General features: G+C 48.4%; 1 protein-coding gene across 2 annotated transcripts in view; it reads left to right on the top strand.

Moving 5' to 3' along the window:
- Positions 1–25,971, top strand: part of SNX29 (sorting nexin 29) — a 603,176-nt gene that overhangs the window by 7,591 nt on the left and 569,614 nt on the right. The window contains exons 2-3 of one of the 2 annotated variants that reach the window (XM_018040633.1): positions 18,755–18,819; positions 21,684–21,736. In XM_018040633.1, the coding sequence (XP_017896122.1) occupies positions 18,755–18,819; positions 21,684–21,736 (118 nt within the window). Of the gene's footprint in view, positions 1–18,754; positions 18,820–21,683; positions 21,737–25,971 lie in introns of those variants that run through there. The other variant, XM_018040634.1, reaches the window with a different exon arrangement.

Consider the following 25,971-nt stretch of genomic DNA (forward strand, 5'->3'; position numbering starts at 1 on the left):
CTATCACATAAATTCGTGTTTGCTTTTACCCTTAACATTTCTGAATAAAACTTTATCATATTGCTATGTGGTCTTCATATCGATCACTTATATGGACTTCACAACCCATCAGTAATCCATCATTCTGCATGTGACATATTTTTAAACCACTGACTTGCAGGAACTTTTCCACCCCCTCTATTTTTTCTTTTCCCCTTTTCTGGCTGTGCTGGGTCGTCTTTGCAGCGCACAGGCTTCACTAACTGCGGCATGCAGGCTTATCTGGCTGTGGCATGTGGGCTTAGCTGCCCCGTGACATGTGGGGTCTTGATTCCCTGACTAGGGATTGAACCATGTCCTCTGCACTGGAAGGCAAATTCTTTACCACTGGGCCACCAAGGAAGTCCTTTCCCCACCCCACTCCCCCCCCGCCCCATTATAAGTCACGATGCAGTGAACATTTTTGTTCAAGGTAGTCTTCCTTTCTTTCAATGATGTCTTGAGGATAATTTCCCTAAAGTAGCCTTAATGTGAAAGTTTTGATGGTTCTTGGTTTCTCTTTCTGCCCAAGCCATTGCAACTTGTTTAAAATGCTACCAGTGAGAGTGAGGCGCTAGTGGCAGCAGAGTCCGGCTGGAAATTCAGGGTTCAGCATTCCGCAGGCTTTTATTGGGTGACAGTTTGGCGCATCTTCCGTCACGTAGCAAAAGGCCGCACTGTCAGTGTTTGTTGAAGGGTCTGGAATGAATGTACCCAAAGTGTTAGAGTAATGTATGTATTAGCCAGGACTCTATAATTGCATGTGGTGGAAGCTGATTCCGGATACTGGGAATTTATTTATTTTTAACTGTACATAATTCTGTATATTTAATCATTTCTGGCTGTGCTGGGTCTTTGTTGCTGTGCTCGGGCTTTCTCTAGTTGTGGCAAGCAGGGGCTACTCTAGTTGCATGCACGGGCCCAGTAATCGCGGTTGGTGGGCTTCAGTAGTTGTGGCACATTTTAGTTACCCTGTTGCATGTGGAGTCTGCCTGTACCAGGGATCAAACCCCTGTCCTCTGCACTGGCAGGCGGATTCTTAACCACTAGACCACCAGGGGAGTCCTCAATGGGAGTTTAAAATATCTTGTGCTGGGAAGGTCTAGCATAGGCATCTTCAGGCTCAGCTGGCGCTTAGAGAGTCATCAGGACTACCTTTCTGTCTGTCTGGCTATTATCTTCATCTCTGTTGGCTTTACCCTCAGGCAACCTCCCCACCATGGAGGCAGGAGGGCCACCAGCAGCTCTTGGGTCACATCCTACAATGTAGCAACACCCGAGCAGGGCAGGCCTTTCCCAATTGCTCCGGCAGAAATCCTGGGGCTCACTCAGCTATCTGGCTTGCCGTGCAGCCATCCTGGAACTGACTGGTCACCTTGGCCCTAGCTGCCCAGGCCTGGGTTCTGTGCCCAGTCCAGAGCCCAAGGGTGGCATCCGTCCTACCTGTCATCTGGTTGGAGGATGAACTAAAGGGGGAGGGCTCTTGCAGTTGGGAGTGGGGTGCTCAAGGAAGACCTCGTGGGAAGGTTCCGTTTCAGCAGAGACCTGAGGGAGGGGAGAGGCTCCTGAGCTGCTAGATGGGTCAGAATTCCTTTTGCAGAGGTGGGGAGGGGTGTGGGAGAAGTAGCTGAGGCCCCAGGGGGAGGGAGGACCCTTCCTCTCCCTGACTTCAGCTCGTCCATCTGTCCATCTTGAAGCCTTCCCCTCCCTGCCCCGCCACCCTTTGCTGGCTTCCCACGAGGGGGGAAACTTGCCCTCAATATCTCGTTTCTCCCTACCCACGTTGGCATATTTTGGAATCTTCCCTTTCCTCCTTCTCCTTAAAGGAGTTAAGCAAAACTCTGAAATGATACCAAAGATTACTATGATAACATAACAGACCTATAAATATATTTACCTTTCTAGCATATTAACTGTTTAGATAACTTCTGTCTGTGCATTGCAGGCAGATTATTTACCATCTGATCCACCAGGGAAGGCCTGACTATGTTCAGAGCACAGGCATTTTACCCAGTTGCATTGAGTCTACACTTGAATTAGTATTTCCATTTATTAAAACATTTTCCTGTGTTCCTTCTCCTCACAATTCTTTAGAAATGTGTAACATTCCACTAAATTGATGTGCCGCAGTTATTTAACTGTTCTTCTAGTGCAGGAAAAGATAGTAAATTCCATTTTTGATGTTCTGGGATGGAGCTGGCAAATGTTTTCTGTAAAGGGCCAGATAGTAAATATTTTGTGCTTTGCGGGCCATCTGGTCTCCGTCCCAGCTATGCATTGCTGTTGTACAAAAGCAGCACAGGCGATATGTAAGTGAAAGGATGTGGCTGTGTTCCAATAAAACTTTATTTAGAAGAACTGCAGTGGTTCGGATTGGCTTGGGGGCTGTTGTTTGCTGCCCCCTGTGCTAGAACACTGCTGGAAACATCTGTGCCCCGACACTGGGTTTAGGCAGGGGTCATGGGGTCACTAAGAGTCGGACACGACTGAGTGAATTCACTTTCACTTTTCACTTTCATGCATTGGAGAAGGAAATGGCAACCTACTCCAGTGTTCTTGCCTGGAGAATCCCAGGGACAGCGGAGCCTGGTGGGCTGCCATCTACGGGGTCGCACAGAGTCGGACACGACTGAAGCAACTTAGTGGCAGCAGCAGCATGTTGCAGTGGAAAGTGATGTGAACTCAAGCAGTCCCGTGTTTAGCTCCCTACTTGAAGAACCTGGGCAGGTTGTTGAACTCTGGCTCTTTCTTGGTTTATTTTTATTTTATTTTTTGGCTTCATTGCTGCGCTGGGGCTTTTTCTAGTCATGGAGAGCGAGGGCTGTTCTCTCGTTGCGGTGCGCGAGCTTCTCATTGCAGTGGCCTCTCTTCCTGTGGAGCACAGGCTGTAGGCACAGGGGCTTCAGGAGTTGCGGCTTGCAGGCTCTCAGGCGCTCGGGCTTCAGTGGTTGTGGCTGGTGGGCTCACTAGTTGCAGCATGAGGGCTCTGGAGCACATGCTCGGTACTTGTGGCCCACAGGCGCAGCTGCTCCAAGGCCTGTGGGATCTTCCCAGACCTTTCTTATCTACTGTGCCACCAGGGAAGTCCATGAACTTCTCTGACTCTTAATTCCTCATCAGAAGATGGAGATGAAAGTGAGTGATGGCAGCTTGGTTGCCTGGTGGCCCAGTGGTTAAGAATCCAACTTGCAGAGCAGGGGATGTGGGTTCTCTCCCTGGTCAGGGAAGTGAGATCCCACATTCTGCAGAGCAACTAAGCCTGTGTTAGTTGGGATCTACTAGGGTCCTGCATGCTGAAACTAAGATGCCACGTAGCCAAATAAATAAATATTAAAAAAAAAAAAGAAAGTGAGTGATGACTGTGAGTGTTGTTACTTTCCTCATCACCCACACTACACCCCACCCCCTTCCACCCCTCTCCATCCTTTCCACCTTAGTTTAGGTTCCCAGGTGTCAGGAAGGTGCTTTGATATTCTTGTAGCTTTTGGTGTTTCCTATACCTTGCTTTCCAGTCTCTGGACCACTCCTCATTACCAGTAGTTCATTGCTATTTCCCTGAAGCTTTACCTGCAGTGGGGAATTCATTTTTTTTTTTTTTTAATAAATTGAAGTCTAATTGATTTATGATGTTGTACTAGTTTCAGATGTATACCAAAATGATTCAGTTATATGTGTATTCTTTTTTCCATTATAGGTCATAAGATATTGAATATAGTTCCCTATGCTATACAGTAGGACCTTGTTGTTTATCTACTTTATATATAGTAGTGTGTATCTGTTAATCCCAAACTCCTAATTTATCCCCCTCTCAAATTACTGTACAATTGCACTCATCTCACACGCTAGCAAAGTAATGCTCAAAATTCTCCAAGTCAGGCTCCAACAGTACGTGAACCAAGAACTTCCAGATGTTCAAACTGGATTTAGAAAAGGCAGAGGAACCAGAGATCAAATTGCCAATATCCGTTGAATCATAGAAAAAGCAAGAGAGTTCCAGAAAAACATCTACTTCTGTTTTACTGACTACACCAAAGCCTTTGTTGTGTGGATCACAACAAACTGTGGAAAATTCTTTAAGAGATGGGAATACCAGACTGCTTTTACCTGCCTCCTGAGAAATCTGTGTGCAGGTCAAGGAGCAACAGTTAGAACCGGACATGGAACAATGGACTGATTCCAAATTGGGAAAGTAGCATGTCAAGGCTGTGTATTGTCATCCTGCTTATTTAACTTCTATGCAGAGTACATCATGTGAAATGCCAGGCTGGATGAAGCACAAGCTGGAATAAGTTGCTGGGAGAAATATCAATAACCTCAGATATGCAGATGACACCACTCTTATGGCAGAAAGCGAAGAAGAACTGAAGAGCCTCTTGATGAAAGTGAAAGAGGAGAGTGAAAAAGCTGGCTTAAGACTCAACATTCAAAAAATGAAGATCATGGCATCCAGTCCCATCACTTCATGGCAATAGATGGGGAAACAATGGAAATGGTGACAGACTTTATTTTCTTGGGCTCCAAAATCACTGCAGATGGTGATTGCAGCCATGAAATTAAAAGACACTTGCTTCCTGGAAGAAAAATTATGACAAACCTAGACAGCATATTAAAAAGCAGACACATTACTTTGCTGACAAAAGTCCGTCTAGTCAAAGCTATGGTTTTTCCAGTAGTCATGTACTGGAAAGTGTACATGTGAGAGTTGGACCAGACTGCCTTACCTGCCTCCTGAGAAATCTGTATGCAGGTCAAGAAGCAACAGTTCTTGACCTGCATACAAGCAAATGTACATGTGAGATATGAGAGTTGGACCATAAAGAAAGCTGAGCACTGAAGAACTGGTGCCTTTGAACTGTGGTGTTGGAGAAGACTCTTGAGAGTCCCTTGGACTGCAAGGAGATCAAACCAGTCAATCCTAAAGGAACTCAATCGTGAATATTCATTGGAAGAACTGATGCTGAAGCTGAAGCTCCAATACTTTGGCCACCTGATGCGAAGAACTGACTCATTGGAAAAGACCCTGATGCTGGGAAAGATTGAAGGCAGGAGGAGAAGGGACAACAGAGGATGAGATGGTTGGATGGCATCACTGACTGGATGGACATGAATTTGAGCAAGCTCCGGGAGTTGGTGATGGACAGGGAGTCCTGGCGTGCTGCAGTCCATGGGATCACAAAGAGTCGGATACAACTGAGCGACTGAACGGAATTGAACTGAACCCCCTCTCTGTCCCCACTGGTAGCCATAAGTTTGTTTTCTGCCTGTGAGTCTGTTTCTGTTTCGTAAATAAGTTCATTTGCATCAGTTTTTTAGATTCCATATATAAGTGGTATCATAGGATATTCGTCTTTCTCTGTCTTGACTTCACTTAGTATGGTAATCTCTGGGTCCATCCATATTGCTGTAAATGCCAATATTTCATTCTTCTTTATGGTTGAGTAGGATTCCATTGTATATATGTACCACATCTTCTTTTTTAAATGAATTAATTAATTTGGCTGCAATGGATGTTTGCAGCTCAGGGAATTGTCGATCTTCATTGCAGCATGCAGGATCTTTAGTTGTGGCACGTGGGATCTAGTTCCTCGACCGGGAATCGACCCCCTGCCTCCTGCATTGAGAGTGCAGAGTCTTGGCCGCTGGACCACCAGGGAAGTCTGTACCAAATCTTCTTTATCCATTCATCCACCGATGGACGTTTATGTTGCTTGCATATCTTGGCTGTTGTAAATAGTGCCTTTGTGAGCATAGGGGTGGCAAGTATCTTTTTGAATTAGAGTTTTTCCCAGATATGTGCCTAGGAGTAGGATTGATCCACTCTCTGTTTGTAATAGTTTACATCTGCTAATCCCGCATGCCCAGTCCTTCCCTCGCCCACCTCCACCCCCTTGGCAAACACGTGTCTGTTCTCTGTGTCTGTGAATCTGTTCCTGTTTTGTAGGTATATTTAAATAAATATTTTTATTTTTGTCTGGGTCTCCCTTGCTTTGCGTGGGCTTTCTCTGGCTGTGGCAAGCAGGGGCTGCTCTGCAGTGTGTGGGCTTCTCTTGTTGTGGAGCCCAAGCTCTAGGCACACGGGCTGCAGTAGTTGCAGCGCGCGGACTCAGTAGTTGAGGCTCGCGGGCTCTAGATCGCAGGCTCGGTAGTTGTGGCTCAAGGGTTTCGTTGCTCCATGGCCTGTGGAGTCTTCCTGGACCAGGGATTGGGCCTGTGTACCCAGCACGGGCAGGTGGATCTCATCTACTGCACCACCAGGGAAGTCCTTTGCCGCATTTTAGATTCCACATAATTAATACCGTACGGTATTTGTCTTTCTGACTTACTTCACTTAGTATGATAGTCTCTAGTTGCGTCCGTGTTGCTGCAGGTGGCATTACTTCATTCTTCTTTATGGCTGAGTAGTATTCCATTGTATATACCCACCACATCTTCACCCATTCATCTGTGGATAGGGATTTAGGTTGTTCCCTTGTACTGGCAGTTGTGAATAGTGCTGCTATGAACAGAGGAGTGCATGTGTCTCTTGGAATTACGGTTTTGTCCAGGTATATGCCCAGGAGTAGGATTGTTGGATCATATAAATTTCTATTTTGAATTTTCTGAGGCACCGCCACACTGTACCAATTTACATTCCCATCAACCGTGTGGGAGGGTCCCCTTTTCTCTACATCCTCTCTGGTATTTGTTATTTGTAGACTTTCTGATGATGGCCATTCTGATCATTGTGTTTCCCTGGAGCTTCCCCTGTGGCTCAGCTGGTAAAGAATCTGTGTGCAATGCGGGAGACCTGGGTTCGATCCCTGGTTTGGGAAGATCCCCTGAAGACAGGAAAGGCTACTCACTCCAGTGTTCCGGCCTGGAGAATCCCGTGGATTGTATAGTTCACGGGGTTGCAGAGAATTGGACATGACTGAGTGACTTTCACTTCACTTGCCAGCAAATGGGGAATTTCATTTTAAATGTTTCTTGGTGAATTTACTGGGTGTACAGTGATAACAAGTAAGACAAGGCTGTGGTCCTAGTGTGATTAGATTGACTAGTTTTCTGTGAGTACCCAAGATGGGCAGGTCATGGTGGAGAGGTCTGACAGAATGTGGTCCACTGGAGAAGGGAATGGCAAACCACTTCAGTATGCTTGCCTTGAGAACCCCATGAACAGTATGAGAACGCAAAATGATAGGACACTGAAAGAGGAACTCCCCAGGTCAGTAGGTGCCCAATATGCTACTGGAGATCAGTGGAGAAATAACTCCAGAAAGAATGAAGGGATGGAGCCAAAGCAAAAACAATACCCAGCTGTGGATGTGACTGGTGATAGAAGCAAGGTCTGATGCTGTAAAGAGCAATATTGCATAGGAACCTGGAATGTCAGGTCCATGAATCAAGGCAAATTGGAGGTGGTCAAACAAGAGATGGCAAGGGTGAACGTCGACATTCTAGGAATCAGCGAACTAAAATGGACTGGAATGGGTGAATTTAACTCAGATGACCATTATATCTACTCCTGCGGGCAGGAATCCCTCAGAAGAAATGGAGTAGCCATGATGGTCAACAAAAGAGTCCGAAATGCAATACTTGGATGCATCTCAAAAACGACAGAATGATCTCTGTTTGTCTCCAAGGCAAACCATTCAATATCACGGTAATCCAAGTCTATGCCCCAACCGGTATGCTAAAGAAGCTAAAGTTGAACGGTTCTATGAAGACCTACAAGACCTTTTAGAACTAACACCCAAAAAAGATGTCCTTTTCATTATAGGGGACTGGAATGCAAAAGTAGGAAGTCAAGAAACACCTGGAGTAACAGGCAAATTTGGCCTTGGAATGCACAGTGAAGCAGGGCAAAGACTAATAGAGTTTTGCCAAGAAAATGCACTGGTCATTGCAAACACCCCGAAGTCAGATTGATTATATTCTTTGCAGCCAAAGATGGAGAAGCTCTATACAGTCAACAAAAACAAGACCGGGAGCTGACTGTGGCTCAGATCATGAACTCCTTATTGCCAAATTCAGACTTAAATTGAAGAAAGTAGGGAAAACTGCTAGACCTTGGTGATGGACAGGGAGGCCTGGCGTGCTGCGATTCATGGGGTTGCAAAGAGTCGGACACGACTGAGAGACTGAACTGAACTGAACAGTGATAACACGTGATGGCTGCCGTGGTAAATTTTCAGTCTGCATTTCTCCAACCATGAGGGAAGATACACTATCTCTTCATAGAGTTTGCGGCCTCACTTTTCCTACAGCAAAGATTGGCAAGCCTGTTTTGTAAATAAAGCTTTATTGGAACCCAGCCACACCCTTTCTAGCTGTTGCCTCTGGCTGCTTTTGCACTCTGATGGCAGAATCAAGTAGCTGTAACAGGGACCAACTGGTTTGAAAAGCCAAAAATATTTACCATCTTGCTCTTTACGGAAAATATGTGGCAACCTCTGCTCTAGAGCAAATCCTTTGCCTGTTTATGAGTCCAGTGTTGAGCCAGCCTTTGTTTTCAGGCATCACAAGGCCACTTGGACGGTGCGAGCCCATCTGCCTGCAGCACAGGCTGCCTCTTTCCATTGTGTGGTGGCGGACAGCCTGTCCTTTTGTCCTCGTCCACTTGCGCCACTTTGCCCAACAGTACCGGGAACCAGCGCCCTGACTCGGGGTGAATGTCTGTCCGTTTTATCTGTTCATGTGCTAATGCAGTCAGAGCTGGTGCTTCACTCATGCTGTGCGTTGCGCACTTGAGGCTGCTGCTGTGTCCGGGCGTTCTCGGGTCTTCTCCCTTCCTTCTTTCCCTGCCTCCTTTCTTTCCATTTCTGTCTCTCTGTCTTTCTCTCTTTCCCCCTCCCTCCCTCCATTCGGTCCTTCTTCCTTCCTTTTTCTCTTTCTGTCTTTTGCCACGCTCCACGTGGGATCTTTAGTTCCCTGTCCAGGGATCAGACCCGTGCCGCCTGAAGTGGAAGCTCACTCAGAGTCTTAACCACTGGACCACCAGGGAAGTCCCAAGACCGCTCCATTTAAAGCAGGCACTTGGGGGACCAGAGAACGGAACCCCCGTCTTCATTTATCGGCTTTGCTGGGTCTTCGTTGCTGTGTGGGCTTTGCTCCAGTGGCGAGCGGGGCTCCTCTCCAGCTGTGTGCACAGACGTCTCCTGTGGCAGCTTCTCCTGCTGCAGAGCGTGGGCTCAAGGGCGCTTGGACTTGAGTAGTTGCGACGTGTGGGCTCAGTCGTTGCAGCTCTCGGGCTCTAGCGCACACGCTCGATGGTTGCGGTGCTCGGCTTAGTGCGCTGAGGCACGTGGGGTCTTCCCGGATCAGGAGCTGAACCTGTGTCTCGTGCGTTGGCGTGCAGATTCCTTACCACTGAGCCGGCAGGGAAGCCTCAACCCTGGAGTCTTGATCCAGCAGCTGTTGAGTTCCTTCTGTGAGGAGGGGAACCAGAAACACAAATCGTCCACGATAATGTCCCCTGCCTACAGGGCTCCACAGACACACCATGTGAATTGCAGTCACAGGGTATAATATCACTGCAGGTATCTTGTGTTTGTTGTATAATATCAGTGAGTCATCTGCTGTGTTTTCATCTGTGCTTTCAGGTGTTATGGCCCCAGTGTAGATAATTTGGTGCAGAAGGACATGGGAACAAAGGAGCTTTGGGCCAGAGCGGGGAACAGCTGTTGTGGAAGCAGTGGCCCTCACCGAGGGCCTGGCCACTGTTGTGAAGGAAGAGCTCTGCTGGACAGGGCGGCAGAGGAGTGGGGTTGCGGCTGGAACAGCATGTGGGAGCATGGTTTTTATTAAACTGTGGGCAAATATTATGACATCGCCGTATGCCGCAAGAATTGCACACACGAGAAGAGAGAATTGAAGGTGTAGGAGGAAGATGCTGGAGTATCTTGTATACCTGTCTTGGAGCAGGTGAGGAGAGGTGGGGTTCAGAGCACAAGTAGAGGTTTATGTGTTTTCGCCTCTCGGAGCCTCAGTTTCGTTATCTGTGCAATGGGATAATTGAACTTACATGAGAGCAGAATTTCCCAGTTTCGACCCTCTTGACATTGTGCTGGATAGTTGTGTCAGGCTGTCCTGTACATGGGGTAAACGCCAGCAGCAGCCCCCTAGTTGTGTCAAAAATGTCTCGATGTTGCCAAGCGTCCTGTTAAGGGGAGGAATCCTGGTTGGCGACTGCTTCTCCCTCCCACTCCTCTGTTGTTGTTGTTTAGTTGCTAAGTTGTGCCTGACTCTTTGTGACCCCGTGAACTCTAGCAGCCCGCCAGGCTCCTCTGTCCATGGGGATTCTCCAGGCAAGAATACTGGAGTGGGTTGCCACGTCCTTCTTCAGGGGATCTTCCCAACCCAGGGACCGAACCCTCATCTCCTGCATTGGCAGGTGGATTCTTTACCACTGAGCCACCTGGGAAGCCTCCTCCTGCGCAGGGATCCCTTGTATTAAGTAAACCTCCTTGAATTCTCCTCACTTGAGAGTGCCTGCCACTTCCTGTTAGGAGCCTGACTGGTACATCAGGCAGACACTCCCTCCTCTCAGTGCAATCAGAAACATGGAAGAGACGTGAGCTGGGCTTTTCCGCCCTGTGTCTCCACGGGGGGCTGGGCACTCTCTGGAGTCCTGTCCCACCCCCAGGGGGTGCCTGCTGTGCTGGCTCCTTTGGCCTCGAATGGGCTCAATCTGTTGTCCTTCCCACAGAATATCATCTTATTGAGGTGAAATTCAGATACCCTCATGTCAGGGAACCTTTTCTTTGGACTTTCCTGGTGGCTCAGTTGGTGAAGAATCTGCCTGTGATGCAGGAGGCCTGGGTTCGAGCCCTGGGTGGGGAAGATCCTCTGGAGAAGGGAATGGCACCCGACTCCAGTATTCTTGCCTGGGAAAGCCCGTGGACAGAAGAGCCTGGCAGGCTGCAGTCCACGGGAGTCACAAAGAGTCGGACCCGACTGAGTGACTAAACCACCACCACAGTGTGAAACCCTGTATGCTTTTAATACAGTTAAAACAGTGAACAGTTATGAAGTTAGAAATTTAAGCATTATAAAAACAATTAACCAGTTTACAATTTTTAACTGTTTAAAAATGAACAGTTCAGGGGCAGTTTAGCACATGGGAAATGTCATGCACTCACCACGTCCGTCTAGTTCCTAAACACCTTCCCCACCCCCAGAGGACACCCTGTACCCATTAAGCAGTTATGTTCTCTCAGTGTGGATTTTCCTCTTCTTTCCTGTTTTTTATTTTATTTTTTCCCAATTATTTGTTTGTTTGTCTTTGGCTGTGCTGGGTCTTAGTTGCTGCATGTGGGCTTTTTTCTTTTCTCCATGCATGTGGAGCATGGGCTCCAGGGTGCACAGGCTTCACTAGTTGTGGCGCTTGGATTTTTAGTAGTCCCGAGACATGTGGAATCTTTCTGGACCAGGGATCAAACCCAGGTCCCCGGCATGGGCAGGTGAATCCCGAGCAGGTGGACCACCAGAGAAGTTGCCTTCCTGTTTTTTTTTAAGCACAGCTCTAGTTCCCGCCTTCCCTGGTGGCTCAGTTGGTAACGAATCTGCCTGCAATCCAGGAGACCACTTGCAATGCAGGAGACCTGAGTTTGATCACTGCATTGGGAAGATTCCCTGGAGAAGGAAATAGCAACCCACTGTAATATTCTTGCCTGGGAAATCCCATGGACAGAGGAACCTGGTGAGCTACAGCCACTGGGGTCGCAAAGAGTTGGATATGACTTAGTGACTTAAAACGCCACCAGAATCCCACCCTTGCAGTCTGCTTCCCCTGGCCCCCAGCAGGCCAGCAGCGTGGTGTGGAAGGTCAGCAGACCAGGTCTCAGCAGTGCTTTGCTCCCTGGTCCCCAGAGAACCTTGCCATCTTCTTTTCTTATCTCTTGTACCCAGTGAGTGAATTGCCAAGGCTGATGTTGTTGTTTAATCCTTAAGTTGTGTCTGACTCTTTGTGAACCCATGGATCATGGCCCACCAGGCTCCTCTGTCCATGGGATTCTCCAGGCAAGAATACTGGAGAGGGTGGCCGTTTCCTTCTCCAGGGGATCTCCCCGACCCAGGGATTGAACCCACTATTCTTTACTGCTGAGCCACCAGGGAAGCCCAAGGGTTGGCCTTAGACCAGAGGAATGACTTTCCCTCTGCTACTGGGTAGAGAGGTAAGGAAATACTGCTGTGTCAGCCTTGACCAAGTGACCCGACTCCTCTGTGGACAGGAACTGTGTTTACCTTGACCTCCTGGATTCTGACAGGGGTGGGAGAAGGAATATACACCTTGGGGGCATCTTGCTGGCTTTTCCCTCCCCAGATGCCAGAGAGGCGTTTTCACCTTCACACTCCCCTGGGCCGCAGCTGCAGAGACCTGGATTGGATTGCTTTGCCTGTGGTCCAGATGAAAGTACTTCTTAGAACCAGAGGTCTTAGACCTCTGGGATGTAGGGCTGCCCACAACAACAACAACAACAACAGCAACAATAAGTGAAGTGAAGTAGCTCAATCGTGTCCGACTCTTTGCGACCCCATGGACTGTAGCCTACCAGGCTCCTCTGTCCATGGGATTTTCCAGGCAAGGATACTGGAGTGGGCTGCCAGTTCCTTCTCCAGCAACCATAGTCAGCATGTATAAAGTGCTGGGTGTATACCAGGCGCTGTTCTAGATGCGTGATGCCTATTCACTCATTTACTAACTGTGGGAGGCGCAGAGAAGTTAAGTAACTTGTCCATGGTCACACAGCTGGTGACCTTCGCTACTCTTAACCCTTGCTCTACCTCCCCGGGAGGTCACTGAAGGCTGGGGGTTTGTGGGAAAAAATTAGAGCAGGATCTGAAGGCTTCTAAACATGAGAGGCAACAGGGAGGCGCGTGAACCGGGTTTCTGATTTTCATCGCAGGTGATTTCTAAGTCAGAGCTTCAGGGGACCACTGTGGACCCCGGGGGCATTCCCTGGGGCGCCGCTCAGTTTCTGTTTTCCTTTTGATGGTGCTCTAACAAGAAACTGGGCTTCCCTGGTGGCTCAGACGGTAGAGTCTACGTGCAGTGCAGGAGACCCAGGTTGATCCCTGGGCTGGGAAGATCCCCGGGAGAAGGGAATGGCAACCTACACTAGTATTCTTGCCTGGAAAATTCCATGGACAAAGGAGCCTGGTGGGCTGCAGCCCATCAGGTCACGAAGAGTCGGTCACGACTGAGCGACTAACACTTTCACTTCAACAAGAAATTAAAAAGAAGCCTGTTCTGTGAATCGCTTTGCTGTACACCTGAAACTCACACAGTATTGTGAATCAACTCTACTCCAGTTTTTTTTTTTTTTTTTTAGAAAAGGAAGCCTGTTCTGGCTCATCTGACTGATAGTGTTGACTCAGGGCCATTGTTGCGGAAGGAAGGAAGCAGAAAGGCTGGGATTTTATAGAGAAATCGTTCCTGAATTGGCGCTGGGGCTGTCTCTGCAGGTTTTTTACAGGTTGAGGGTGAGCAGGATTTAACAGAGGGCCGAATCAGTGGACTTGAAGTTGAATCCCTCCGTGAGCACTGGCCACGAGTGAAGGTCTTTCCCTCTCAGCCTCAGTGCTCTGTTGAGTGGAGCCCACCTTTCCTTCTTCGTGAAGGATTAGATGCGTGTGTGTGTGTGTGTGTACCCAGTCACTCAGTCGTGTCGGACTCTGTGTGACCCTGTGGACTGTAGCACTCCAGACTCCACTGTCAATGGGATTTCCCAGGCAAGAATACTGGAATAGGTTGCCTTTTCCTTCCAGGGGATCTTCCATCCCAGGGATCAGACCTGCATTTTCTGCATTGGCAGGTGGATTCTTTACCTCTGAGCCACCTGGGACGCCCTGAAGGGTTAGATGCTGGCCGCTTCATGGGCTTAGCCCAGCGTGAGGCTCAGCAGGTGGGCACCTGCTCTCGCTCCTCCTGGTCCTTGGAGAAGGTAGGAAAGAGCCCGGTAGCATTGCTTGCTTTGCCTGCCATCTCAGAACAGAGGCCCCAGGTTTGCAGACTGCAGAGCTTGGAGGGTATGATCTCATGCAGAAACCAGTGTCCCAAGAAGGGAAGTGACTGTCCCCATCACAGGGCCAGCAAGCAGCCTGGCCGGGATGAGAACTCATGATGCCTTGTGACTTCCCTCCAGCGCTCCTTCCACGGAGCCTCGTGGCCCTGGGCCTCCTGGGCGCCTCCTGCCATCGGTGAATGTTGCCTCCAGCGCTCCTTCCACGAAGCCTCGTGGCCCTGGGCCTCCTGGGCACCTCCTGCCACCGGTGAATGTTGCCAAGGGCATCCGTGCTCCCCCTGCCCTGGGAGATGCTGGTCCTGTAATCCCATTCAGGGCTGGGATGGTCATGGGCACCCCTCCAGGGGTCAGGATTGTCTCCTTCAAGTGCACTTCTTGTCTGGGGAGGCTGCATGGCGGGCTGTTTCTCTAGAGAGCAGGCTTTCTTCCCACCGCAGAGAGGCTTTGCAGGGTGAGGCAGGGAAGGCTGCTGGCGGCTCCAGGAAAGCAGTGTCGCAGATTCCGTAGGAAAGCTCTGGGGTCCTTGCTAGGGGTAGGCACTCTATCCTCGCTCTTCCCTTGTGCATCAGGAACCAGCAGCATCAGCAGCACGTGGGAGCTTGTGAGAAATGCAGAGTCCCAGGCCCCACCCAGCCCTTGAATTAGAACCTGCCTTTTAGCCAAGACCCCAGGAGATTTCTGTGCAGGTGAAAGCTTGTGAATTACTGCACTAACAATGATCAGTAAGGAGATGATGGAGATTTTTATTTTCTTTGTCAATCCTGCGCCCCTCCCACGCTATGTTATTATTGTACTTCTTCACATGAATTACTTTATAAAAAAATTGTGGTAAAATACAGGTAACATAAAATTTGCCATCCTCACCATTTTTGGAATATTTATGTATTTATTTACTTTTGGCTGTGCTAGGGCTTAGTCGCTGTGTCGGGCTTTTTCTCTAGTTGTGATGAGCGGGGCCTACCTACTCCCTAGTTGCGATGCGAAGGCTTCTCATTGCAGTGGCTTCTCTTGTTGCAGAGCACAGCCTTTAGGGTGCTTGGGCTTCAGTAATTGTGGTTCTCGGGCTCTAGGTCACAGGCTCGGTAGTCGTGGCACGTGGGCTTGGTTGCTCTACGGCACGTGGGATCTTCCCGGATCAGGGATTAAACCCCTGTCTCCTGCATTGGCAGGTGGATACTTTACCGCTGAGTTGCAGCACACGCGATCTTTAGCTGTGGCATGACTAGTTCCCTGATTGGGGATCGAACCTGGGCCCCCTGCATTGGGAGCAGGGAGGCTTAGTCTGGACCACCAGGGAGGTCCCCATCTTAAGCATTTTTAAGTGTACAGTTTGGTGGCATTAACTACCTCTGACTGTTGTGTGGCCGTCACCACCACCCATCCCCAGGCCTCTCTTCATCTTGTAAAAGTGCAGACGTGTAGCTGTGAAACTCTAACCCCCCATTCTCTTCCCTCGCCTCCCCTGACAACCACCATTATGCTTTCTTTCTTTATGAGTTTGATTACTCTTAGTATCTCATGTAATTGGAGTCATGCAGTGTTTTCTCTGTCTGTGTCTGCTTTATTTCACTTAGTGTGACGTTCTTCAAGGCTCATTTGTGTTGCAGCATACTGCAGAGTTGCCTTGCCCTTTAAGGCTGAATAATACCCATTGTATGTGCATGCCACATTTTGCATCTCCATTCAGCTGTTGATGTACACAGGAGTTGCTTCCACGTCTTAGCTACTGTGAATAATGCTGCTGTGAACGTAAGCATATAAATAGCTCTTCAAGACTGTGCTCTCAATTCTTTCGCGCATACACCCAGAAGTTCTGGGTTGTGTCTGATAATTCTAAAACACGAATTATTTTTATGATCAGAAAAAATAGCAAAAGCACTTCAAGGGGGAAAACCTTGTCACGTTTCCAGTTGGCATCGCCCAAGGGCAAGGAGAGTTGTTGGGTGCAGTACTTGGAAAAAGGCAGAAGGCAAGACTGCCTTCCCCATTTTGGTGTTAGAGGGAGAAGAGCAGAAGCTCGCCCTCCTGCTGCCTGAGGAGCAGCGTGTGTTGATAGAGCTATGTGTGAGGCCCTCAGGCAGGTGGGGTTTCTAGCCATCCTGAAAGACGCTTCAGGATGGCCTCTCGTCTGGTGGGAAGGGTGCGTGGGCTGACCTCTCCCAAGACCTTTTCCAGAAAAAATTACAGTGGCAGTGTTTGGGAAGTCAGTTTTATTACTGTGCGTCCGTAGAGAGTCTGTGGACTGGTTTAACCTCCTGGCCTGGGGTAAGGCAGGAGCCCACGCGATAGTCCTGCCATAGCCCTTAAGGGACATGGTCTCCAGTTAGGGGGATGGTTCCAATGACTAGTGTTCAAATTAGAACAAAAACCTGAACCCGCTGTCATGGTCCATGAGGCCTTTGTGACTGGCCCCTGCCTGCCTCTCTGATCTTTGCTTCCCCTTTTCTGCTTTCTGCTTAAGTCACTGGAGACTTCCTTCAGGTCTTGGGAGACGGAAGCCAGGCTGTTTTTGCCTGTCTTCCCTGGCTGTTTGCTCCGCCTGGAACGCTGCTACTGCTAAGTTGCTTCAGTCGTGTCTGACTCTGTGCGACCCCATAGACGGCAGCCCACCAGGCTCCCCTGTCCCTGGGATTCTCCAGGCAAGAACACTGGAGTGGGTTGCCATTTCCTGGAACACTGGTCTCTCATAACTTTCCATGACTGCTCCTCCACGTTATAAAGGGCTCAGCTGGGGTGTCGTGTGTGCAGAGAGACTTTCCACGACTGCCCTGGCAGACGTGGACCTCCAGCTTCCTCCTGGTCTCTTCACTTCATCTGGTTTTTCTTCCTAGTATGACTCTCTAACACCTTCTCCTCTGTTAGTTTACTTAGGAACCATTTGTTTCTTCCTAATAGCATTTTCATTCCACGAGAAGATGGCTCTTTTATACCACTGAACTCCTGTGTCCCCACCACTTAGAACACTGCTTGGCACCCAGTAGAAGTTCAGCAAATGTCGAGTGGGTCAGTGCGTGCACTTGCTCATCCTCTGAGCTTCTGTATCCCCATGTGCGATTCAGGGATCCTAATACCTGGCTGGTAGGGTGGTCATGAAAATTACAGGACGCAGTGCATTCAGAGGACTCAGTTTGGTGCCTGGTGTACAGGAAGTGCTCAGCACATGGGCACGGTTGTTAGCAACTGGGTGGCCCTGGCATGACTTGGATGAAACCCTGACCATCTCGCTCTCTCTTTAAAAACGATGTTAATCTGTCTGTTTATTTGGCTGTGCCAGGTCTTAGCTGCAACATGCAGGATCTTTTTGTTGTGGCATGTGAGATCCAGTTCCCTGGTTGAACCTGGGCCCCCTATACTGGGAGCCAGTGGACCACCAGGGAAGTCCCCACACTGACTTCCCTTGTGATCCTAAATTTGGGTCTCTTGTGAAGCAATTGTGTTCAATGTCTGGGGTATCATAACACATAGCCACGTCTCTGTGGATTGGAGTCACTGGGCCCCCTGTGGAGCATCAGATGTGGTTCTGACAGTGTTCCGCCTGGGCCTTTGAAGTGGCCTAGCATGCGTCTGTGCTCAGTTGCTCAGCTGTGTCTGATTCTGTGCAACCCCATGGACTGCAGCCCACCAGGCTCCTCTGTCCATGGGATTCTCCAGGCAAGAATGCTGGAGTGGGTGGCCATTTCCTACTCCAGGGGATCTTCCTGACCCAGGGATCGAACCCGCCTCTCCTGCATTCCTGGATTGTCAGGCAGATTCTTTACCACTGAGCCACCTGGGAAGACAGAATTGGCCTTGCCCCACGCCCTCTTAAATGGGAGTTTGGTGTATGACATGTGTATCGTTTGGAAATGCTTTTGACTGTAAGTAACCACCCAGTGTACAGGGCTTGAACAAATGGAATGATTTGTTCTTTGAAAGCTCTGAGATTTCTAGTTTGGTTCATCGGCGAAATGACATCAGGGCTGGTGTCTTTGTGATTCTCTTGGGCTTCCCTGCAGATGCTGCTCTGGCTTCCCCCAATGTGTTTAGGATGCAGCCATGAGGGATGGAAGCAGGAATGAAGCCATTAGCATCTGTCCTTTTTCCCCCAGGCCCCTCCCAGCGCTCTTCCATTTACATCTCATCAGCTGGAACTTCTTAAGGTCAGCCTTAAAAGCGAGGCTGAGTAATTAGGTTTTTCATGGGAAAATGACGTTAGAGATGATGGTGAGGTCAGCTGACCAGCAGTGCCTGCCGTGCTAGGAAATCTATGTTTTAAGTTAGACTATTGCTTCTCAACGGGGGGCAGGTTTGTTCCCCAGAGGATGTCTGGCAGAATCCAGAGATTTTTGTTGCCACAACTAGGGGGTGTGTGTGTGTGTGCATGCACACTAATGGTATCTTGTGGGTAGAGGCCAGGGATGCTGCCAGGCATCTTAACAGTTCACAGGGCAGCTGCAGAGAGTTATCTGATCCACATGTCAGTGACACCAAGGTTGAGAAACCCGTAAGTTAGATCATTCCAGAAACATCATCCAGATTTGGGGAACACTAGTTTAGTTGCTTTCCTGTGATGTAGTGACAGGAAAGGGGTCAGACCTCATTGTATTGGTGCAGATTATTGATACCTGATCTTGTTATTGATTTTATTAAAGAGAAAGTTGATGCTGGCTGAGAACAGCCAAGTGGTACATGTCAGAGTCTTAGTAGAAGGCGAATGTCAAACAGAACTAATCCAGCCCCTTGCCTTCTAGGAACACAGAACAATGACATGAAAAGACAGTTTCTGCTGGAGCGACTGCTGGATGCAGTGAAACAGGTAAGAAGGAAGCTCATGTTGGACTTTGAGTTCAAGTCATAGTGTCAGACGATGAACGTAGAAGTCATTTCTGCCCTTCTGTCTACATAGACCTACTTCTGGGAGGCATCTGGGAGGCTCTGTGAGGTTAACCATTTCCCCCAGCAAGTAACAGTGATCAGAGATGGGGACAGAGGGGCTCCTGTGTGATGATATCCTAAAGCCCCCGGAGGACCCACCCCTATCCTTCAGTGATGTCCCTTTGAGAAGGGCATTAATGTGGGTTTCAAAGTCTTATTTCCAAGCAGTTATTTTTGTTTGTTTTTGCTGCGTTACATGGCTTGTAATAAAATGCAGGAACTAAAATCCCCAGATTGAACCCAGGCCCTTGGCAGTGAGAGCAGGGTCCTGACCGCTGGACCGCTGGGGAATTTCCAAAGCAGACCTGGGTTCAGTCCCTGGATTGGGAAAATCCCCTGGAGAAGGGAAAGGCTACCCGCTCCAGTATTCTGGCCTGGAGAATGCCATGGACTGCAGTCCATGGGGTCGCAAAGAGTCGGACATGACTGAGTGACTTTCACTTTCTAAGGGTGCTGCAGTGCTGGTTGGGAGTCAGGGCCCCTGTGAGCACAAGGACAGAAATCAGGCCATGCTCAGGGTTGAATGGCGTCTCCAGATGGGCTCTGCTTGGTTTGGCTGACGCTGAATTGGTGCCTGGCTTTTGGCTGGGTGTGGAAGCGGGTGTTGACACAAGGTTGGCATCAGGTTGTCTGCTTATAACTACCTGACAAGCCGCGTTCCTTGCACGTTCATCTTGTGTCTGGTGCTCCGCTGAGTGCTTTCCATCGAATCCTTCCAGCCACCGTGTGAGATAGTTCTTGCAATTACTGCCATTTTACAGATGAAGGAATGAAGAACTGAAGCTCAGGCCCAATAACTTGCTGCCAGTTTCATAGTTAATAAGCAGCAGAGCTGGGATCCAGCCCTAGGAATTCACGTTTCAGAAGGGGCGACTGGTGGTTACCGGCGTGTCATCACAATATAGGGAGATAAGTATGTCCTTTGCCTCTTAAGGGTTGATGTGAGCTCAGAGAATTTAGCATCTGTCCAAGCCTCGAGGCATCCAGTCATGGCAGAAAGGACGCAGACTCAGGGGTAGCTGTGCTGGAAGGCCAGCTTTGTCTCCTGACAGCTGTGTGTGCTGGGGCAGCTTACCCAGCCTCTCTGAGCACCCTTCTTCTCTTTAATTGGGTCCCCATCTCTATAGGGCTGTGGAGGGAGTTGCTTAAAGGGGTAAAGGGCCGTGGCCAGTGCCTGGTCCCCAGTAAATGCAGAGCTGACATTATTAGTTTTTTTTCTTTCTTTGTTCCAGAAATGGAACGCAAAATAAGATGAAGAGTTAACTCCAACCACTTCAAATGTAGCAGTTAAACAGAAATAACTTGGATCTTCCACCCAGAGCTATGATTACTATTTGGGAGAGTGAAAGTGTTGTATATATGCCTTTTAAAAACCAACTTTAGTTATTACAGTCCTTGGCAAATAGTAATTTCTCAATACGTAAAATTTAATAGTTTGCTACTGCTGCTGCTGCTAAGTCGCTTCAGTCGTGTCCGACTCTGTGTGACCCCGTATACGGCAGCCCATCAGGCTGTCGTCCCTGGGATTCTCCAGGCAAGAACGCTGGAGTGGGCTGCCATTTCCTTCTCCAATGCATGAAAGAGAAAAGTGAAAGTGAAGTCGCTCAGTCGTGTCCGACTCTTAGCGACCCCATGGACTGCAGCCCACCAGGCTCCTCCGTCCATGGATTTTCCAGGCAAGAGGACTGGAGTGGGGTGCCATTGCCTTCTCCGATTTAACAGTTTAGTTTTCTTTAATATCTTGAGTGTTGAGATTGCAGCCCTATTCAATTTAGGATTAATTGGACTGGGTAACCTGCCAGTTTTCACTTCATGTTCACTATGTGTATCTTTTCATATGCATGTGGAATACACTATGATTTCCTAGCTTCATTAAGAAATTAAAATTTCTTCAAGTTGGAAAGAAAAAAATAAAAACCAACTTTATTAAGGTGTGATTTGCATACAATAAAAATGCCAATTTTAAATGTGCAGTTCTGTGAGTTTTGACCGAAGTATCATTTAAATTTCTATATACATACACACCCCCCCCCCCCCGCACACATATATGATAATAAATTTAGGAATCTGGTAAACCTGCTACCCACAGTGGAGGCTCTATACCTTTGAAAGAGAGTAGTGGAGAGTGGTAATGGCTGCTCAATATTGTGAATTGAGTTGCATGACTATAAATGGTTGAAAGGGTAAATCTTATGTTATCTACATTTCAGCACCGTTAAAGAAAAAAAAAAAAAGAAAGTTTGCCTTTGTTTCCACCCTCCCTGGGTGAATTGTCATTTGGCACAACCAGAGGGCTTGTTTGAAGCTTGATTTCTGCTGTCATAACTTCACAGCAGCCATAACAACTCTGGGCCCTGTCAGAAGGGACCCGTCATCATCACAGATTTGTGGCAGTTTTAATTATTGCCTGTTAAGAGCTCTGCGTTATTGACAGTCAGCTGCTGACAGATAGAAGCAGCTTCCTAGAGACTCTGCAGACGGCTTCTGTTTTCCTCTTAGCGCTGTCTTTGCGTAGGGCTCCCTTCTGTATAAGCGAGAGGTAAAAGGGCTTCCTCCTTCAAATGGCGCTGGGAGGCTGGGGTGCCCGCCATCCCACTTCTTGGGCTGACCCCCAGGGCTTGGGGATGCCCTGATTCGGCCACCAGGGTTTCTGGCCCTGGGTCACCCCAGACCCCAAAGGCCCCTGGGGGTGGTTTTGTGTGTCCATCCCAATGGCTGATCTCAGCGACTCTTTTTTCCCTGCAGTGCCAGATCCGCTTCGGAGGGAGAAAGGAGATCGCCTCAGATTCCGACAGCAGGTAAATAATGTAGCCTCTGAAGCCCATTACCCTCAAGGCCAAAAAGGTAGCCAGAGATTCACCAGCTTTTATATTCTGCCACTGCAGCCAAGTGGGGCGGTGATTACGTTACCAAGTTTGAGTTTGGACAGCAAGCCAATAATTGAGAGACGAGTTGTTGGGGCAGAGAATAATGGCTTGATTCAGAAAACCAGCTAACCAAAAGATGCTGGGCTTGTGTCTCCAAAGAACTGTCTTGCCTGAGTTAGCATTCAGGCTCCTTTTATAATAAAAGGGGAGGGGATAAAGTCAGACACTGCTGGTTCCCATTGGGCTCCAAAGGGATGTGTTAATTTCTCCTTCCTGTAGTCATTCCCTGGTGGTCCTGGTCAGGAGGTTTTCTATGAGCTAAACCAAAGTATTTTAGCTTAATGCTCATTACCTGGGAAGCAGGGTTCCCAGAAATGGGCCATTATGTGTAATTTAAACTTCTAGGTAACATCCCTTTAGTGATTAACTTGTAATAGAATGCAAAAATTCTTCTCTATCACAATTACATTTGGTGGGGGTGGGGGGCAGTGTAGATCTATTCAGTGACTACTTGTCTAAAGTACTCCCAGCTCCCTGTCATCCTTTTTCTAGGAATCTTCTCTGAGGGAATTACTTGAAATGCCTTTCCACGTGAAGTTATTTTCACAGTAATTTATAATGATGAAAACTCAGAAACCTGAAGGCTCAACAAGTGGGAAGTGGTGAATAATGAAGCATAGTGCATCAGTAGTTTGAAATGTTCTGTAGCCCATTACACTGATGTCCATACAGAATTTGTCATAAGCAGAAAAATGCAAATCTAGGAATTTGAAAGTAATATATTTAGTAAAAATTAAAAGAGCAGCATTCAGAGTTAATATGGATGCAGAGTATTAAACGACTCTGGCAAAAAAACATACCAAAATGTAAATAGAGATCATGTTGAGGCTAAGACTATTGGGAATCTGTATCCTTTCTGATATTTTGTCACATTTTATACTGTGACCATGTGTCCCTTTTATAATTAGAAAGAGTCCTAAAAATGGCCATTGACCTTCATGACCCAGGAAAGGCTGACATGACTGAATAAGCTTGTATAAGAGATACAGGCATTTGCTGGAAATGCGCAGTGACCTTCAAGGCTGCTTTGTGCTCTGCAGCTAGGGAAGAGCAGGAGGAACATTCCTGAAAAGGAAGAGATGGGAGGGAACTCACTGCTCAGCACTTGTCTCAGTCTGGAGACGTGCGTGTTCCCTCTGACCCTGACCTACCCAGCCCAGCCAGTTCCTCCTCTGTCCCTCCAACCCTTTCTCTTCTGTTGGCACTTTACCAGCCATGAGCAGAGTGTGCAGTGCTACCTTTACGTGGATTTATGGGGACTGTTTGAAACCAGTGCAGATTTAAAATTCTACCCCTCACCCCTACAGTCTCTGCCTCTTTGCCCAGTTTTTCTCCACAGTACCGACTAACGACTGTATATTGTGCTTTGTAAATTTCTTATTTCATTTCTTCCAGTTTCCCCATACCATAATGTCCACTCTGCAGGCAGAGAGGTTTGGCTGTCTTGTTCAAGGTGCATCCTCAGCCTGGAAGCATCTAGAAGTTGTTTAGGGAGATCCGTTGTCTGGTTGATTGTGTGCCTGGCTTCCTACCACATATCGTCAAGGGTGTAAAGATCTGTGAGCTTGGAGGGCAAAGGGGCAGCTTCTCCATTTCTTTCTGAGTATTTTGCACAGACGTTCTGTGCCTGTCACTCCTGAGGTTCTCTATGTGTTTGTGGCATTAGATCATTAAATTGATTGATTGCTTCAGTTCTTCCTGAGGACCTACTATGGGGCTGCGTCTCCATCAGTGCAGGGGTCCTCCTTTTGGGATCAGGGTTACCTGCATGAGAACGTGAGTCCTTGATCTCCTGAACTAGGAGGAAGATGTGTGTGTGTGTGTTTATGGGTGCGTGGTATATGTAGTCAGGAGTTCTTTATCATTTTTTTAAATAATTATGCTTTTTATTTCCTTAGAGAAGCCATCTCTGAATGTTAGATGAACATGTTCTTATGCAGTAGAGCTTACCATTATAACTTTTATTCTGTAAACTGTTGTTTATAGTAGAATTTACAAAGTTAATTCCTCCTGTGGTATTAATAACCATGGTTTCCGGCTTCCAGCAAGACCCTGCTCCATCATGATAATGATGGTTACCGTCTCTGACTGTTCCTGCCGCTCCTTGTTTGTGTTGACTCTTAGTCTCAGGGCAGCCCCAGGAGGAGCATAATTCTTTCTTCACAGATGAGAAAACAGAAGCCCGGAGAGGGAAGCTAATACAGCCTCGGTGTACCGTCTCGGCAATGTTAGGGTTGAAGGTTGGACCCTTGTTTCTTGGGCTCCAAAATCTGTTCTTTCCGTGTTATATCACATTTAGCGATTGCATTAGTTGTGAGCTCGGTTAAACTTTTTTTCCCCCCCCAAAGGGTTCCTTCTCAATATCCAAGTCTTAGTCCCCTCTTGTCGTGTGTCGGGCTAAAGGTGGCACCACCTTTGTGTAGGAAAGGCCATATCATTGTCCTTATTTGGTGAGAAAGTCTAACCTCGAGGGAAAGTCAGTGACTGTTTTAAAGCCACTGTCGTGAGGTCTGGAAAGAAAGGTGATTCGCCTCTCTGTGCACCCTTTCAGACAGCCTGGCACCAGGATGGATCTCAAATCCATTGGCTTCTCTCCAGCCCCCCAGCTGTCGCCCATCGCCGTCACCCCGCGGCTCACAGGGTGGCCGCCGTGGACCTTCCCCCGTCTCCTTTCTTGCCCTGCCTCCTCTGCGTCCAGCGGGCTCTGCAGAAGCAGATTCCTGTCCATCACCCCCCCACGGAAAACCTTCCACCGCCTTCTCTTTGCTCTTGGGCAGGCGACCCACATGCTGGACGACCTGGAGGGCCCCCTAGCTCTCCCCTGGCTCTGTGCCCTGCCACTCTGGCCTGGCCTTCTCTGGTTTTTGTTTTTTGTTCTTAAAGCCTTTCAGTCATTTTTCAGGGAAGCCGTCCAGGTCCCTGATATGAATCCTCCACACTCTTCTCCAGCCCTGGCCGCCTGGGCTGTTTTCCTCGCTCTGTACCAGGGACTGGCAGAGTCTTGCTGTTAAGGCTCGGATTTGTCCTCAGGCTGTACTGTGCTGACCCGGCTCTGTACCGTTCGAGGCTATAAACCTCTGTGGGATGAATGCATTACATCTGTCTGCTCAACTAGATGACCAGCTGGAGAGAAACCTGGTTTGCTCACGCTTTTTCCACGGTACCTGACACACACAAGTGCTTGTGTGTATGTTTGTGTGTGTGTGCTGAGTTGCTTCAGTTGTGTCTGACTCTGCAACTCCTATGGATTGTAGTCTGCCAGCCTTCTCTGTCCATGGAATTCTCCAGGCAAGAATCTTGGAGTTGCCATGCTCTCCTCCAGGGGATCTTCCTGACCCAGGGTTCGAACCTGCGTCTCCTGCATTGGCAGGTGGGTTCTTTCTCCCTGAGCCACCAGGGAAGCCCAGCAGTGAGTTACTGAGCGCCTGCTTGGTGTAACGTTCTGTGCTTGGCACTGGGGCTTCCTGAGTATTTCTGGCATGTTTCTGCCCCTGAGATGACTCCGTGTCCACCAGGGAATATAGTCCAGTGAGGCGGCAATGACAGAATGTGGCACTGAGGTGACGTCTTAGGGGCTGTCGGATGCCCTGCACAGCTGGGCTTCGAATGCTGTCCCTCCCCTTTCCAGCTGCGTCTCTCACCTCTCTATGGCACTGAGGTGACATCTTAGGGGCTGTCGGATGCCCTGCACAGCCGGGCTTCGAATGCTGTCCCTCCCCTTTCCAGCTGCGTCTCTCACCTCTCTAAGTCCAAGAGTTAGATCTACTGTGATTATCAGTATTATTATATATCAGTATATTATTATAATACTGTGATTTATAATAAGAAATATGCATTATTGCCCCGTCGCTTCTGGTACTACGCGCTTAAAACCCCTGAAATTTCCAAAGCAATGAGAGCCAGAAAGGTATCTTTTGTAACGTTAATATAGTGACTTTGGAAAGCACTCGAGGTTGGGAGCTGGCTGCCAGGAGGACCAACCACATGATTAAGGGGTTGGAACTTTCAGTTCCATCTCACGACCACCAGGGAGGGGAGAGGGGCTGGAGAGTGGCCAATGACTTAACCAATTAAATCTGTATAATGAAGCCTCCATAAAAATCCCA

The sequence above is a fragment of the Capra hircus genome, chromosome 25 (assembly GCF_001704415.2).
Source record: "Capra hircus breed San Clemente chromosome 25, ASM170441v1, whole genome shotgun sequence".
Taxonomy (NCBI): domain Eukaryota; kingdom Metazoa; phylum Chordata; class Mammalia; order Artiodactyla; family Bovidae; genus Capra; species Capra hircus.